The sequence below is a fragment of the Camelus dromedarius genome, chromosome 27 (assembly GCF_036321535.1).
Source record: "Camelus dromedarius isolate mCamDro1 chromosome 27, mCamDro1.pat, whole genome shotgun sequence".
Lineage (NCBI taxonomy): Eukaryota > Metazoa > Chordata > Mammalia > Artiodactyla > Camelidae > Camelus > Camelus dromedarius.
Genome location: NC_087462.1, coordinates 23,343,582 through 23,357,012, shown reverse-complemented (window position 1 = coordinate 23,357,012; position 13,431 = coordinate 23,343,582). Strand labels below are relative to the sequence as shown.

The following is a 13,431-nucleotide window of genomic DNA, read 5'->3' as shown; positions in this document are numbered from 1 at the left end:
TAAAAATGACAGGAAGTTCTGTGCAGGAATGGCAAGAGAAGCTTTAGAAAAAAAGAGATCAGCACAGAAACGTGGTCTCCAGTGATTAACTTGTTTGCTTTATAATACGTAGTTTATCCATTTTTAATTACACAGTAATTCTAACAATAAAATGAGGACATTACAGATATATTAAGATCCCTTTTTCCCAATTTTGGACCTCTAGCTCCCTTTCCAGAAGTATTCTCTATTTTCTGCTTATTATGTATCCATGTATCCTCCCAGGCCTATGAAAATACTTTTACACATATCTATTACCTTAAAAAACCTATAATATTATTTGTGTAAGAGTGTGTGTTCATATAAATGGAATCATTCTAAGCATATCATTCATTCTTCTCAACTATGTGCTAGGACTGTTCTAAGTACTGGTGATACAATAATGCACAAAATAAATTCCCTGTTCTCATGGAGCTTGCATCATCCTGCAACTTGCTTTTTAAAGTTAATATCATCTTTTGAGATATATCCGTGATGACATATGAGATCTAGTTTATTTCTTTTAATTGTTCTGTGTTATTCTATTATGTGAATATACTGTACTATATATCATTCAGACTTCTATCAGCCAGGATGTTGTCTGCTGCAAGTAACAGAAAACATGACTCATAGTGACATAAATATTAATGAAACTTATTACCTGATATTTCAAAGCCCAGAAGTGGAATGTCTCCACGTATATATGCCCAGGGCCCTCAGTCTACTATTTTGTTTTTCCCTCTTCTAAGATGTGTATTAGTTATCTGTTGTTATGTAACAAATTACCCCAAAACTTAGTGGCTTAAAACATAAACATAGTTTCTGTGGGTTGAGTATTAAAGTATGGTTTAGCCCAGTGGTGTCTTTGACTTAACCTCTCTTATGAGGTTGTGGTCGAACTGTCAGCTTGAGGGTCAGGTAGGAATCCTCTCTCACAAGTGGGTCTCTCCACATGATTGCCTCATGACATGGCATTTGGATTCCCCCAAAGTGAGCAAATCAAGAGGGTGAGAATGCCCAGGAAGGAAGCCACAGTCTTTTTATAACTTAGTCTTGGAAATGACATCCTATCTGCCATATTATATATTTTTGAAGGTGAGTCATTAAGTGTAGCCCACACTCAAGGTGAAGGAGGAGATTACACAAGAATGTGAATGCCAGGAGGCAGGATGACTGGGGGCCGTCTTAGAGGCTGCCTGCCATAGGCTGACTCTCCTCAGGGTTTCAAGATTGCCGCTAACAACAATTGCATCAACATTCTTCTCTGAAGTAAGATGCTTCAAAAGGACATTTCTGGCTGTACATTGAAACATTTTCTTATCTCCCCCATCCAATTCAATTCAATCAACATGGATGTTTATTTTTAGCCAGGCTCTTTACTACTTGCTAGGGTTATATGGACCATGTCTTCAGAAAGTCCACAGGTCTTACAGAAGCTATGGGTGCATATATCAAATAATTACAGTATTCCCTGGGTGATCGAATGCAAGGGGGAGAAATGAAGTGGGGTTAGAGGAGGCAGAGGAAGAAATGGTTGAGCTGGTGTTTGGAGGATCAGTTGGAGGTAGGTGACTTGAGGGGATAAGAAAAGGGCATTCCAGAATTAAATGTTACCAAAAAAAAGTACTAAGAATAATGTACCTATAGTTACACTATCCAGCTGTTAACAGTATGTTTAGGCTTCTTTTTTTTTTTTTTTAAAAGAAACATTACAGGTCTGTCAGAAGTCCTATTATTTCTCCTTCCCATTCATCCTGGCTTCCACCCCTCTCCCATTTCCTGCCCTCATATTATCACAGTGAGTATCCATATATTCATCTAGTTCATTATCTATACTTTACACACATATATTTTCTATAATCAGTATATGCTGTCATTTTATGTATTTTTAAATTTACAGAAATCATTTCACGTGTACATCTTTGTTGGCATGTTGCTATTTCAGCAACTCCTATGAGCTGTCAAATGTTGATAAGTATAGGACTCATTTATTAGTTTTATTTGTTGTAATATTTTATTGTAGGAACGTATCACGTTTTGTTCCTCCATGTCTTACTGTACGTTTCCGCTGTTTACATTTTTTCGCAAGGAATCGGGCTTGAATATGAACATTGCTTCTGCACACCTGTAGACATGAAATCGCTGGGCCAAGAAATGCATATTTTTAATTTCACCAATAATGTCTGTTCTAATTTTACACTTCCACCTGGCAGCTCTAGGAGTTTCCATTTCCCAGATTCCCTTCTTCCCTCGAAATGATCAGACTTTAACAACTACCTTGGGAGATAATTTTCAAGTGGTCATATAAACAGATAATTTCAGTATAGCTTTAGATACATGCGAAGAAAGGGCCAGAGGAGGCTTAATGTGGCCGAGAAGGCTTTGAAGGTTTCATTGTAGGGTTTTGGGACCCTGTTGCTACTCTTTGGTTTCCCTCAAAGTGTTAGTAAATGATAAAGCAAACGAACGCACTGCTAGAGCGCGGGGAGGCGCCCTGCCTGTGTTTGGAGACCCCGCCTGGGCTGACAGCGCCCCCGCCTCGCACAGTTGGTACGTCCTGGCAGCGGCCTCCCCCGCGCGCGTTGTGGTTGCGTCCCCGGACGCCCGCGCATGCGCCTTCCCCTCCCGCCCGAGCGCGTCTGCTCGCTGTGGTGCCTCAGCTTCGCGCTCCCGCCGGCCTCCGGTTCCTGACGTGCGGAGGACGCTCGCGAGCCGCAGCACCCGGGAGGAGGGGCTCAGCGGCGCGGCGCGGGCCGGTCGGTGAGTACCTGCCGCCTCCGCGCACCTCCAGGCAGCCTTCTTCCCGCCTCCTTCTCTCCGTTGCGGGGGCCGCGGCCCACTCCTCAGCTGGGGGGGGCGCCTCGAACGCGGGGATAGGCCGTCTCGACGCTGAGGCAGGTCTCTCCGGACGCCGAGGTGGGCGCCTCCCGACGCCGGGGCGGCTCCTCAGGACTCTGGGTGGGCCCTTCGGGACGCCCGGGATGGCCCCTCAAGATGCTGGATGAGCGCCTCCCGACGCCGGGGCGGCCCCTCGGGACTCCGGTTGGGCGTCCGCCCTCGGGTGCCGGGCCGGGCCCCCTCACGCTGGGGGGTGCGGCCTTCACCCTCCCCTGGGGCGCCCTCGGCACGTGTGGCTCGCCCGCCGAGGACTCTAGTCCCCGCCCGCCCCTCGAAGGCGTCTTCCTCACACAGCACCCCAGGAGGGGCTCGGCCCTTGCCGCCGTCTCCTGCGGGGCCCCACAGCCGGGACCTTTCCCGGAGTCAAGGCGACTGGGCCCCGCCGCCCATTTCTCCTCTCGCCCCCTCCCTTCTCCAGGCTACCGTTGGTGAGTGAGGTAGTTTTTTGCCCAGAAATATCTTCCCTGGAAGTAGTTATCACCATTTACCACTTTCCATCGCTGCTGGTCTGTTTCCGCCCTGCCCGTGACGGTGTTTCAGGCCTTTTACGTATGCGCATTTATTGGATTTTCATTTATGAGATGGGTACTCTTATCCTCCTCAATTTACAGGTTAGATAATTGAGGGTCGAAGACACATCTCCTAAGTGGTTGAGCTGGTTTTGAATCCAGCCAGTCTGACTCCAGTGTTCTTGTATTTAGTCACTGTCATATTGAGTATAAATAACACCCAGGAAAAAGCGGAAGTTTATATTTGTCTCTTTACCTTTTCCTGACAGAGGCAGTGCCTTTTAGTTGAATCAGAAAATGTGTCTTTTTGGAATCAAGACACATCGAGCTTCGGTTCTCAACATAGCCATTTACCAACTTAGCAAATTACCAAATATTTGATTTTAAATGTTTCCTAACGTGTAAAATCGTGATAAAAATAATGTAAATGTATGGTAGTGATGCCTACCATACAGAGCTGTTGTGAGTAATAATCTCTATAATGCATATGAGGTACCTAAAATAGTCCAAGGACTCCGTAAATAACTATAATAATTACTCAGAGTATGTTTGAATTCTGTTTGTACACATTTGTCCTCACCTGAGGCTGCGTATAACTGGGAAATAGAGCATCAGGTGTGTATGTCTATAGGTGTGTTTACTTTTTTTAAATTGGAGAAACAGTCCAGCTCATGTGATCAGTTGATAAAGAGCTTGGTACCAGATTTCTTGAATTGTGGCTATTTAGGGGTAAGAGTCAATCATTCATAGAGGACTGTTGTTAAGGATCCTGTGCCCCCAAGCTTTCAAAGCAGTTTTGACAGATTTGGTTAGTAGAACGTCAAGATTTTAAATTATCTTGTCAGTGATTGTTCTTCAGATAGATCAGGATGATGGATGTGCTGAACAAAAAAAGACAATATCTCCCAAATTGGAGATTTTCAAGGACACTATCAAAAACACTACCCATGAGGTAACAAGTCTCATTATTGGGTCACCTTTCCTGCTTGTACATTCTTTTAGAGACATTCTATTTCTGATGTGATTAAGAAGAGACTATTGGCATCTAGACGCTACCCTTTTTTTCTCACACTTAGTGGTAATGCATTCTGTAGCCTCTGTTTAAGTAATTGAAGATAAGCCATTATTTTATTACTGGTCTTTTTTTTTTTAATTTGAAAGGGTAGCAAACTAAGTAGTAGTTGAACTATATGCTAGATTGCTTGTTTAAATTGGCTGAGCAGTGACTTTTGTTTACTCTTAGAATTTCTGTGGAAATAGTGTGGCTAAATGTCATGACACACTGAAATTTTGGAATCTGTATCTGTGGGGTGCCTGTACTTAATGCTTCTTCTTGATCTTGATTCTGCTATGATTCTTCGAAAACCCACTTCAATCCTGTAGGTGATTCTGTGCTAGGGAGAAGAGTTTTTATTTATTTGCATATCTTTGAAAATTACATGTATTTGGTGGTATAGCTACCATTGCTGTCAAATTTGAACATATTGGTTTAAATAACTAAATGTACAGGAAGCATTTCATGAGATGAAAACTTCCATACAAGATGTTTTCCTAGGGCACTATGAACCCTCCAGTCTTATCCCATGCTTAACCCTTTCCATGTTCTATTCATGATATTCAAGGATGAATACATCAAGGATCACCTTAAGTCATATTATTCTTCATATAGCTTTCTTCAACCTATAGTAATTTTATCCTTCTGTGCCTTTATATAGTGTTTAATAATTTAAATATATACTTTATGCTATTCATTAATTCATCTAGTATTTATGTGTGCTTACCATACATCAAGCAGCAGTTCTAGTTGGAAGAAGTGTAAGTATATTGAGTCATGGAGTATTGGTTTTGGAATCGAGAAGCAGAAGTGCAAGTGCCTCCTTTGTGACTTTGGGAAGTTATTTTTCTGAACCTATGTTTACATACAAGATCATGTCATCTACAGATGGCAATAGTTTTATGTCTTCTTTTCCTACTTGGATGTCTTTTATTTCTTCTTCCTCTTTCATAATTGACCTGTCTAGAACCTCCAGTGTAATGTTCAGTAGAAGTGATGAAAGCAGACATTCTCGTGTTGTTCCTGTCTTAAGAAGAAAGCATTCAGTCTTTCACCTTTAAGTATGATGTTAGCATTGGGTTTTTTAAAGATGTCCTTTATCAGGTTGAAGCATTAGTATTTAAAAAAAAATCTTTTAGATAAATAATAAAATATAGTCAAGAGAACCAATTATTTAAGTTAATATTTAAGTTAATGTTGTATTATTCCTATTGAAATTTCACTAAAGAGATGAGATTTATAAATTTATATATATTTTCCTCTATAAAAAAGTACAGATTTTAAAGAGTAGTGGAAAAGTGTAGAAATCCAGCTTTACTTCTGTTAGATGGATATTTTTCTTTTATTTGACTAAATTATAAATAGCATCTAGAAAATATATACTTTATTTTTTATTTATTTAAAAGAATTAAAAAAATTTTAATTGACGTATAGTCAGTTTACAATGTCAATTTCTGGTATACAGCATAATGTTTCAGGCATGCACATACATACATGTATTTGTTTTCATATTCTTTTTCATTATAGGTTACTACAAGATATTGAATATAATTCTCTGTGCTATACAGTATAAACTTGTTTATCTATTTTATGTCTAGTAGTTGGTATCTGTAAATCTTGAGCTTCCAATTTATCCCTTCCCATCTCCTTCCCCACTGGTAACCATACGTTTGTTTCCTATGTCTGTGAGTCTGTTTCTGTTTTGAAAAGAAGTTCATTTGTGTCTTTTTTTTAGATTCCACATATAAGTGGTATCATATGGTATTTTTCTTTCTCTTTCTGGCTTCACTTAGAACGATAATCTCCAGGTCCATCCATGTTGCTGCAAATGGCATTATTTTATCCTTTTTTATGGCTGAGTAGTAGTCCATAGAAAACTTACACTTTAAATAAATTATTTTTCCTTGTACTTCAGACAAAGAATGCCACGGAGAAAAAAAAAGGTTAAAGAAGCCTCTGAAGTTCAGAACCTGGAGAAGAAAGATGCAGAAACTTCCAATTCTGTCAATGTGAAGAAGAAGCGTAGACTTGAGGATGCATTCATTGTGATATCTGATAGTGATGGAGAGGTCAGTATTCTGAGGAGTGGAGCTCTAGGTTTCAAACTAGTCCTCCTTATTTATGACTGGTTTGTTTTGTGAGGCTGTACCTTAATGCCAGACCATGCCAGACCATGCCTCTTTTACTTGGCTTCACTGTGATTTATAAATGGAGTTAAGAATCACTTAAAAGAACGTAATCGTACTGGTTGAGGATGGATCATAGTTCCTCAGTCTTGTAATATATTAACCCAAGGGGATATTTTAAAACTTCTTTGAATAAATCGTATGTGAATCTTAATTTTTGCATGTCTGGAAAGTGAGAGAAAGAGAATGGAAATGCTTTTTTTTTTTCAAGGATAAATTCTCATCTTTTATTTCTACTTTTATTGGGGGGAGAGGGAGATAATTAGGTTTATCTATTTATTTATTTATTTTTATTCATTTTTTTAAATAGACTTTATTCTTTTAGAGCAGTTTCAGGTTTACAACAGAATTGGGCAGAAAATACAGAGAGTTCGCACGTAGCCCTCCCCACCTACACATGTATACTCCCCTACCCGCAACATCTTATTTATTTATTTTTAATGGAGGTACTGGAGATTGAATCCAGGACCTCATGCATGCTAAGCAGATTCTTTACCACTGAGCTATACCTTCTCCCTGGAAATAACTGCTTTTTAAGTCCCTAGATACACTCTGTCCAAGGTGATAGAGACTAGCCACCTGTAGCTATTTAAATTTAAATTAATTAAAATTAAGTAGAAGGAAAAATCAGTTCCTCTTTTGCACTAGTCAAAGCTAGTGTCTACTGTATTAGACAGCACAGGTATAGAACATTTTCTTCATTGTAGAAAGCTTTATAGTGCTGTTCTAGCTCTTAACATTTTTCCTTTGTTCCCTATTTCCATTTGTTGGAGATTTCCACCTGTCTGTAGGTCACATCCAGTAAGGCAATGAACTAAAATAAGTCTTTGTTTTTTTCATCCAAGTTTACCTGCCACTTATCTTTATCTTTTATCTTATTTCATGATAGAACCACACATTTGCCTCAAGTTATAAAGCTCAGAATTATCTTTAACTCTTTCCTCTATTTCATGTTTTACACCTAATCATTCACCACATCCTTTAGTTTTTACCTCTTACACTCAGATCTGTTCTTCCTCTTCCATTTCTTTTCTTGATCACTTGGGTTTTGTTTTAAATACGTTTTTTCATTCTTTTTTTTTTTAAATGGAGGTACTAGGGATTAAATCCCTGGACCTCATGCATACTAAGCATGCCTCTACCACTGAGCTGTTCCCCTTACCCGCTGATCATTTGTTATTTGAGTTTTTGTAGCAGACTCTAAACTTGCTTCTCTGCCTTCAGTTTTTTCCTCCCCACATTTCACTTATCTTACTCTAACTTTCTTTTAAGAACCAAAATTTTATTTTTTTAATGGAGGTACTGGGAATTGAACCCAGGACCATGTGCGTGCTAGGCATGAACTCTATCACTGAGCTATACCCACCTCCAAGAATTAAAATTTTAGGTCTTTGTACTTGCTTGCTTAAAAATCTTTGACTCCAAAATCCCCACAAGGTCAGTTTAGAATTTTAAAATGGTATACTCTATCAGAACCTTGGCATTCTAAACAGTCTTATTTATATTACCGTCAGTGAGTTAGTTTCCTTGTCTCTTGCGAAGACTTACCACTTTTTTTATTTTCCCCAACTTGATAATCAGAAGTATGTTTTTAGTAATCAGCAAGATTGAACATTTTTTCATATTTCTGTTGGATATTTATTTTTTTGAATTTCCTTGCAGTCTAGTTTTTAATTAGGATTTTGTCTAAAGAGTTCTTTTTTAAAGTGTTAAAGTATAAAGAAGAAAACAAAACAATACATTGATTCTACCACTTGGATAACTCATCTTAATATTAAAATAGTTATACATACAAATACATTACAAAGTTGTGTATGCATACATGTATATACAAAAAATCAGAAACAGAATAAAAACAAGTTTAAAACTGTTTGAAAATAAAACAGTAAAGAAAGATATAAAATGAGGATGTACACCTTTGTCAGTGTACATTTAATGAAAGGTAATTTCTTCTGTATTCTTCCAGAAAAAAAAATCTTCATACATATACCATCAATAAAAACTTTTACAGGAAAGGAATCATGCTACACATAATGTTTTGCTTTTTCACTTAATATTATGTGGAGATTTTTCTATAACAGCACATGCAGATCTATCTTATTAAATTTAAAGAAACTGTCAGATATGTTCTATGCACAGGAGTGCATAAAATATTAATGCATAGTTAAAAAAATCTGAACACTTGTATTTACCAACTTTGAAGCTCTCTTGACTTAATGTGCCCTTCCCCAGATGCATCGCTTTCCACCCATCTGAAGATAACCACTGTATTTATTTTTATCTTTTCCATGCTCTTCTTTGTGGTTCTACCATATTTATGTGTATCTCTAAGCAATGTATGTATATATTAAAAACCTGAGTCTCAGTGGTTAGGCACTTCTAACAGTGTTTTTCTTTTTTTTTCTTTCTTTTTTTTCTGGTGGGGGAGGTAATTAGGTTTGAACCAGCACCTCATGCATGCTAAGCATGTGCTCTCCCACTTAAGCTATACACTCCCCACAACAGTCTTTTTCAATAATCTATCCTTTCTCCAAAGATTTGAAATTTCACCTTTGTTGTAAACTAAAATCTTACCTAGGGTAGTTTTTGGATTTTCTGTTTTGTTGCATTGATGTATTGTATACTTTTGAAATATTCAGTTGATTATTTTTGGGTTTTTTTAGGTAGGGATATCTGCTAATATTGATCATTTTCTGTCTTCCTTATTAAATTTTGAGGTGGGGTGGGGTTTGGGTTTTTTTGGTTCTTTTTTGTTTCTATAGAATTCTTCACTTGCCCAGTTTTTCTTTTCCTTTACCTCCCAGTGGCCACAGGGTCTCTTTTCTTTTCATCTACCTCTTTCCTCCTCCTCCTCTGTGAATGATGCCGCTTTGATGTAAGCTTAGTGACTATCCCCTATTCGTGCTGCATATGTTAGGTCTTAGGATGGGACTTTCTCTTTCTGGGAGTAATTTTGTCTGTTCAAAATTGGTGTTTATTTCTTCACTACAAGTAATATGAAATTCAAAGGTATGCTGAGCCAGGGAGGGTATAGCTCAAGTGGTAGAGCACATGCTTAACATGTGTGAGGTCCTGGATTCAATCCCCAGTACCTCCTCTAAAAATAAATAAACCTAATTACCTCCCCCCACCAAAATAAAATAATTAAATGATACAATTAAAAAGCCATACAAAACAAAGGTATGCTGAGAATGAGGTTTATATGCAATTTTAATTGCTTTCTTTATTTTTCTGAAATTTTTTTTGTAGGTTGTGTAGAGAGGATGGAACCATACTGTCTTACTATTTTGCATCCTGATTTGCTTTAATCACATATATTGGAAATTTTTTTATGAATGTTTGTAAATGAAACTTATTCTTTTAGAAGGAAGCATGGTATTCTGAAAGGACCATAATTTATTTTACATGTCGTTTTTCATCATTATTTAAGTTCATTCTTTTCACATAGTCAGTATGCAAGACCAGCTTTTTAAAAAAATTTCCCATCTGTCACAGACTGATATTTAAAAAAATACAATAAAAATGGGTTACTAGAAAAATGAAATTAAAAAAACAATATGAACCTATATCTTTCATTGTTAGATACAACAGATAAAAGGTTTCACTTCAGTAAATATGATCAGAACCAACATAACATAGGTAAAATAGAAAAAAGTGGTACATGGCTCTTGGAATTGTGTTTAACAGCAATTTAACATACAGAATGGCTATTATACTCAGAACTTTTCTTTCCACAAAGTTGTATGTGTAATAGTGAACCCCGTTTTAAACATCTATCTCAGTGAACACTTTCAGTGGACACTTAGGTTTATCAGTGAAGTTCTTATTTTGACAAATGAGCTTTCTTCTTGTTAACTTATTCTAGTTTGGGTTGATAATGCTAATATCACAGGAGATACTGTGTATCTAAAATCAATGTTTAAAAGAAAATTCAAAGTAGAGGAATCATTCTGACAGTAAGGAATGGGAAGAATTTTTAAAGCAGTTTCAATAAGATGTATTTAAAGTTTTTATTCAAAATGAGCTAGAAAATGCTGTATTTCAAAATTCATTTTTGATCATTGGTAGCAAGTTCTAGCAAATTTCCTATAAAGTTATAATTACATTGCAGTTATCTTTTGATGAAAGAAATGTAGTTCAGATCCATGAATTTCCTCTGGGTTAATCTTTTTTGAAATAACATAAAATTCAAAAGGTTCTATCAAATTTGTATGGTCTTGGATGCTAACTTTTTGCAGATAATATGAAGATTACCACCTATTTCATTGATGTTTGTTGTAAAATTATAGGACACATCACAATCTGTAGAATCTTTATTCTTCCAGTAATCCTTCCTTTCTGTCCTTTGGTGTTACCAGCTGGTAAAATTCCTTCCTTGTATGGAAGCATTAAGTTCATTGAAAATACTGAGGGTAATTAGACAAGTGAGTCTTGGTTTTCACTCTACATCTTAAAAAGTTGCAGAAACACTAAGCACTCATTTTGTAGTTTAGAAATCTCCATAGAACTTTTCCCTTTTATCAGTCTTGTGTCAGTAATTAATAACATTTGTTTATAACCCATTTATATATAATCACATGATAAAGAGAATTTTCTTGAATGCATTAATCTTAGTCTATGTAATTTACAGTTTCTGCTATGCACAGTGTTTAGTTTGATTTTTTTTTTTCAGTAATGGAAACAATGTATTGATTCTGTCACATTCTGGCACAAACTGCTTAGTCTAGGATGTTTTCCCATTGTTACTATTGACTACATAAAATTTAAAAGTTGAATGCTGTATGGTTTTATATAGTTCAAGATATTTGTTAACAATGAAGCTGATTTTTTGTACCATTGAGTTCATTATACATTTCTTAGAAGGACTGCTGTGTTGCAATTATCTGTGCATTTATGAAGTTGCAATGAAAAGTGTGTTGCTTGTTTTGTTAATTAGTTTTCCATATCATGGTCTACTTCCTGAATATGTTGAACTATGCTGTCATTGGAATATGGTAGTTGAGCTACCTTCTTTGTTTGATTCATCCAGCATTTCCAAGCACACAGTTTTACAGTCTTTTGCTAATTTTTTGACAGTTTTGTATAGTTTTTTAGTCTTTAGCACATCTAGTATTTATAAGAAATATATAAACTGCTAATATTTATATATGAAATATTAAGCATCTGTATCAGCTTGTTATTTCAGTGCTCTTTCAAAGAATTCTTTTGATTTTGAACTTACTCTTTATGTTTATATATGAGTTTTTTTATTGAAGTATATAGTTGATTTATAATGTGTTAATTTCTGGTGTACAGCATGGTGATTCAGTTATACATATGTATTCTTTTTCATAATAGGTTATTGCATAAATGTTGTTTGTTTTCATAGTTTCATTACTCAGTAAATATTTAGAAATAATACACTCCTATTGTTATACTTCACCATCAGTTGTAGGTACAAAACCAAAACTTAGTATGTGTGAATACTACTCAGCAATAAAAAAGAATAAAATAATGCCATTTGCAGCAACATAAATGGTCCTGGAGATCATCTATTCTAAGTGAAATAAGCCAGAAAGAGAAAGAAAAATACCGTATGATATCACTCATATGTGGAGTCTAAAAAAAAAAAAGAAAAAAGAGGGCACTAATGCTAATGAACTCATCTGCAAAACAAAGACTCAACATAGTAAACAATCTTATGGTTACTGGGGGAAAGGGGACAGGAATGGATACATTTGGGAGTTTGAGATTTGCAAACGTTAACCACTGTATTTAAAAATAGATAAAAACCAAATTTCTTCTTTATAGCACAGGGAACTATATTTCAATATCTTGTAATAACCTTTAATGAAAAAGAGTATGAAAATGAATATATATATATGTATATGCATGACAGATATTGTTCTGTACACCTGAAATTGACACATTGTAACTGACTGTACTTGAATTAAAAAAAAACCCTTAGTGTATGAAGGATCATACTTCTGAATAAAACTAGAATAAAACTTCTGCCCTTCATTTCTTTACAAACATTTGGATCATCATTTGTTTTACTACTACTGCTTCATTCAGAAAGATTTGTCTTTTGAGACGGAAGTTCATTGAAGCTTGTTTTGAAATCTATAAGTAAGGATTAAAGTCAATAATAGGAGCTTTACTTCTTTTGTTTAGCTAATAGTATTAAAGTATAATTTAACAAATAGACTTGATTAAAAATTAAAATGGTAATTGAAACAATGGGTTATAAAATAAATAGATGCCTACATTTTCTCAGAAATTTATATATTTTGGATTTTAATGAGTAATTAAAATAGAAAGATCACATATAGTAATTTGGTCTTTCTGCAAATGACTGGTCTGTAGCTTTCTCCATGGATGTCCACTTATGTGCATTGATGTGGTAGCAGTGTCAAATTGCTGTGAAAGTTTTTGAAAGCTTATTTTCAGTTTCTGTGCTTATTTTGTTACAGATCAGTAACAAGCAGTATGCTGATTATCACCCATCTATAGATCATACTTTGAGTAACATTGATTGAGGTTGTTTTTACAGTCTTTTATAATGACAAAACATTCTATTCTGAACATTATTGTGTATATGTCTTTGTGCTTATGTGTGCATATATTTGTAGAATGAATTCCTAGAGGTATGTTACTGGACAAAGAGTGTATATGATTTTAGAAGTTATTGCCAATTTGCCCTCTAAACATACTGCATCCATTTTATCCCATCATTGATATGAGAGTACCTGTTCCCCCACAATAAGTATTTTCTTTTAACTGAAGT

At 36.0% G+C, this 13,431-nt stretch overlaps 1 protein-coding gene across 3 annotated transcripts in view; it reads left to right on the top strand.

Annotated features, from left to right (window-relative positions):
* The window catches only part of UIMC1 (ubiquitin interaction motif containing 1), a 94,328-nt gene that overhangs the window by 19,540 nt on the left and 61,357 nt on the right, over positions 1-13,431 (top strand). For 2 of the 3 annotated variants that reach the window (XM_031437854.2, XM_064480124.1), the window contains exons 1-2: positions 2,625-2,778; positions 6,395-6,548. In XM_031437854.2, coding sequence (XP_031293714.1) covers positions 6,402-6,548 — 147 coding nt within the window. In that variant the 5' untranslated portion in view covers positions 2,625-2,778; positions 6,395-6,401. Of the gene's footprint in view, positions 1-2,624; positions 2,779-6,394; positions 6,549-13,431 lie in introns of those variants that run through there. The other variant, XM_064480125.1, reaches the window with a different exon arrangement.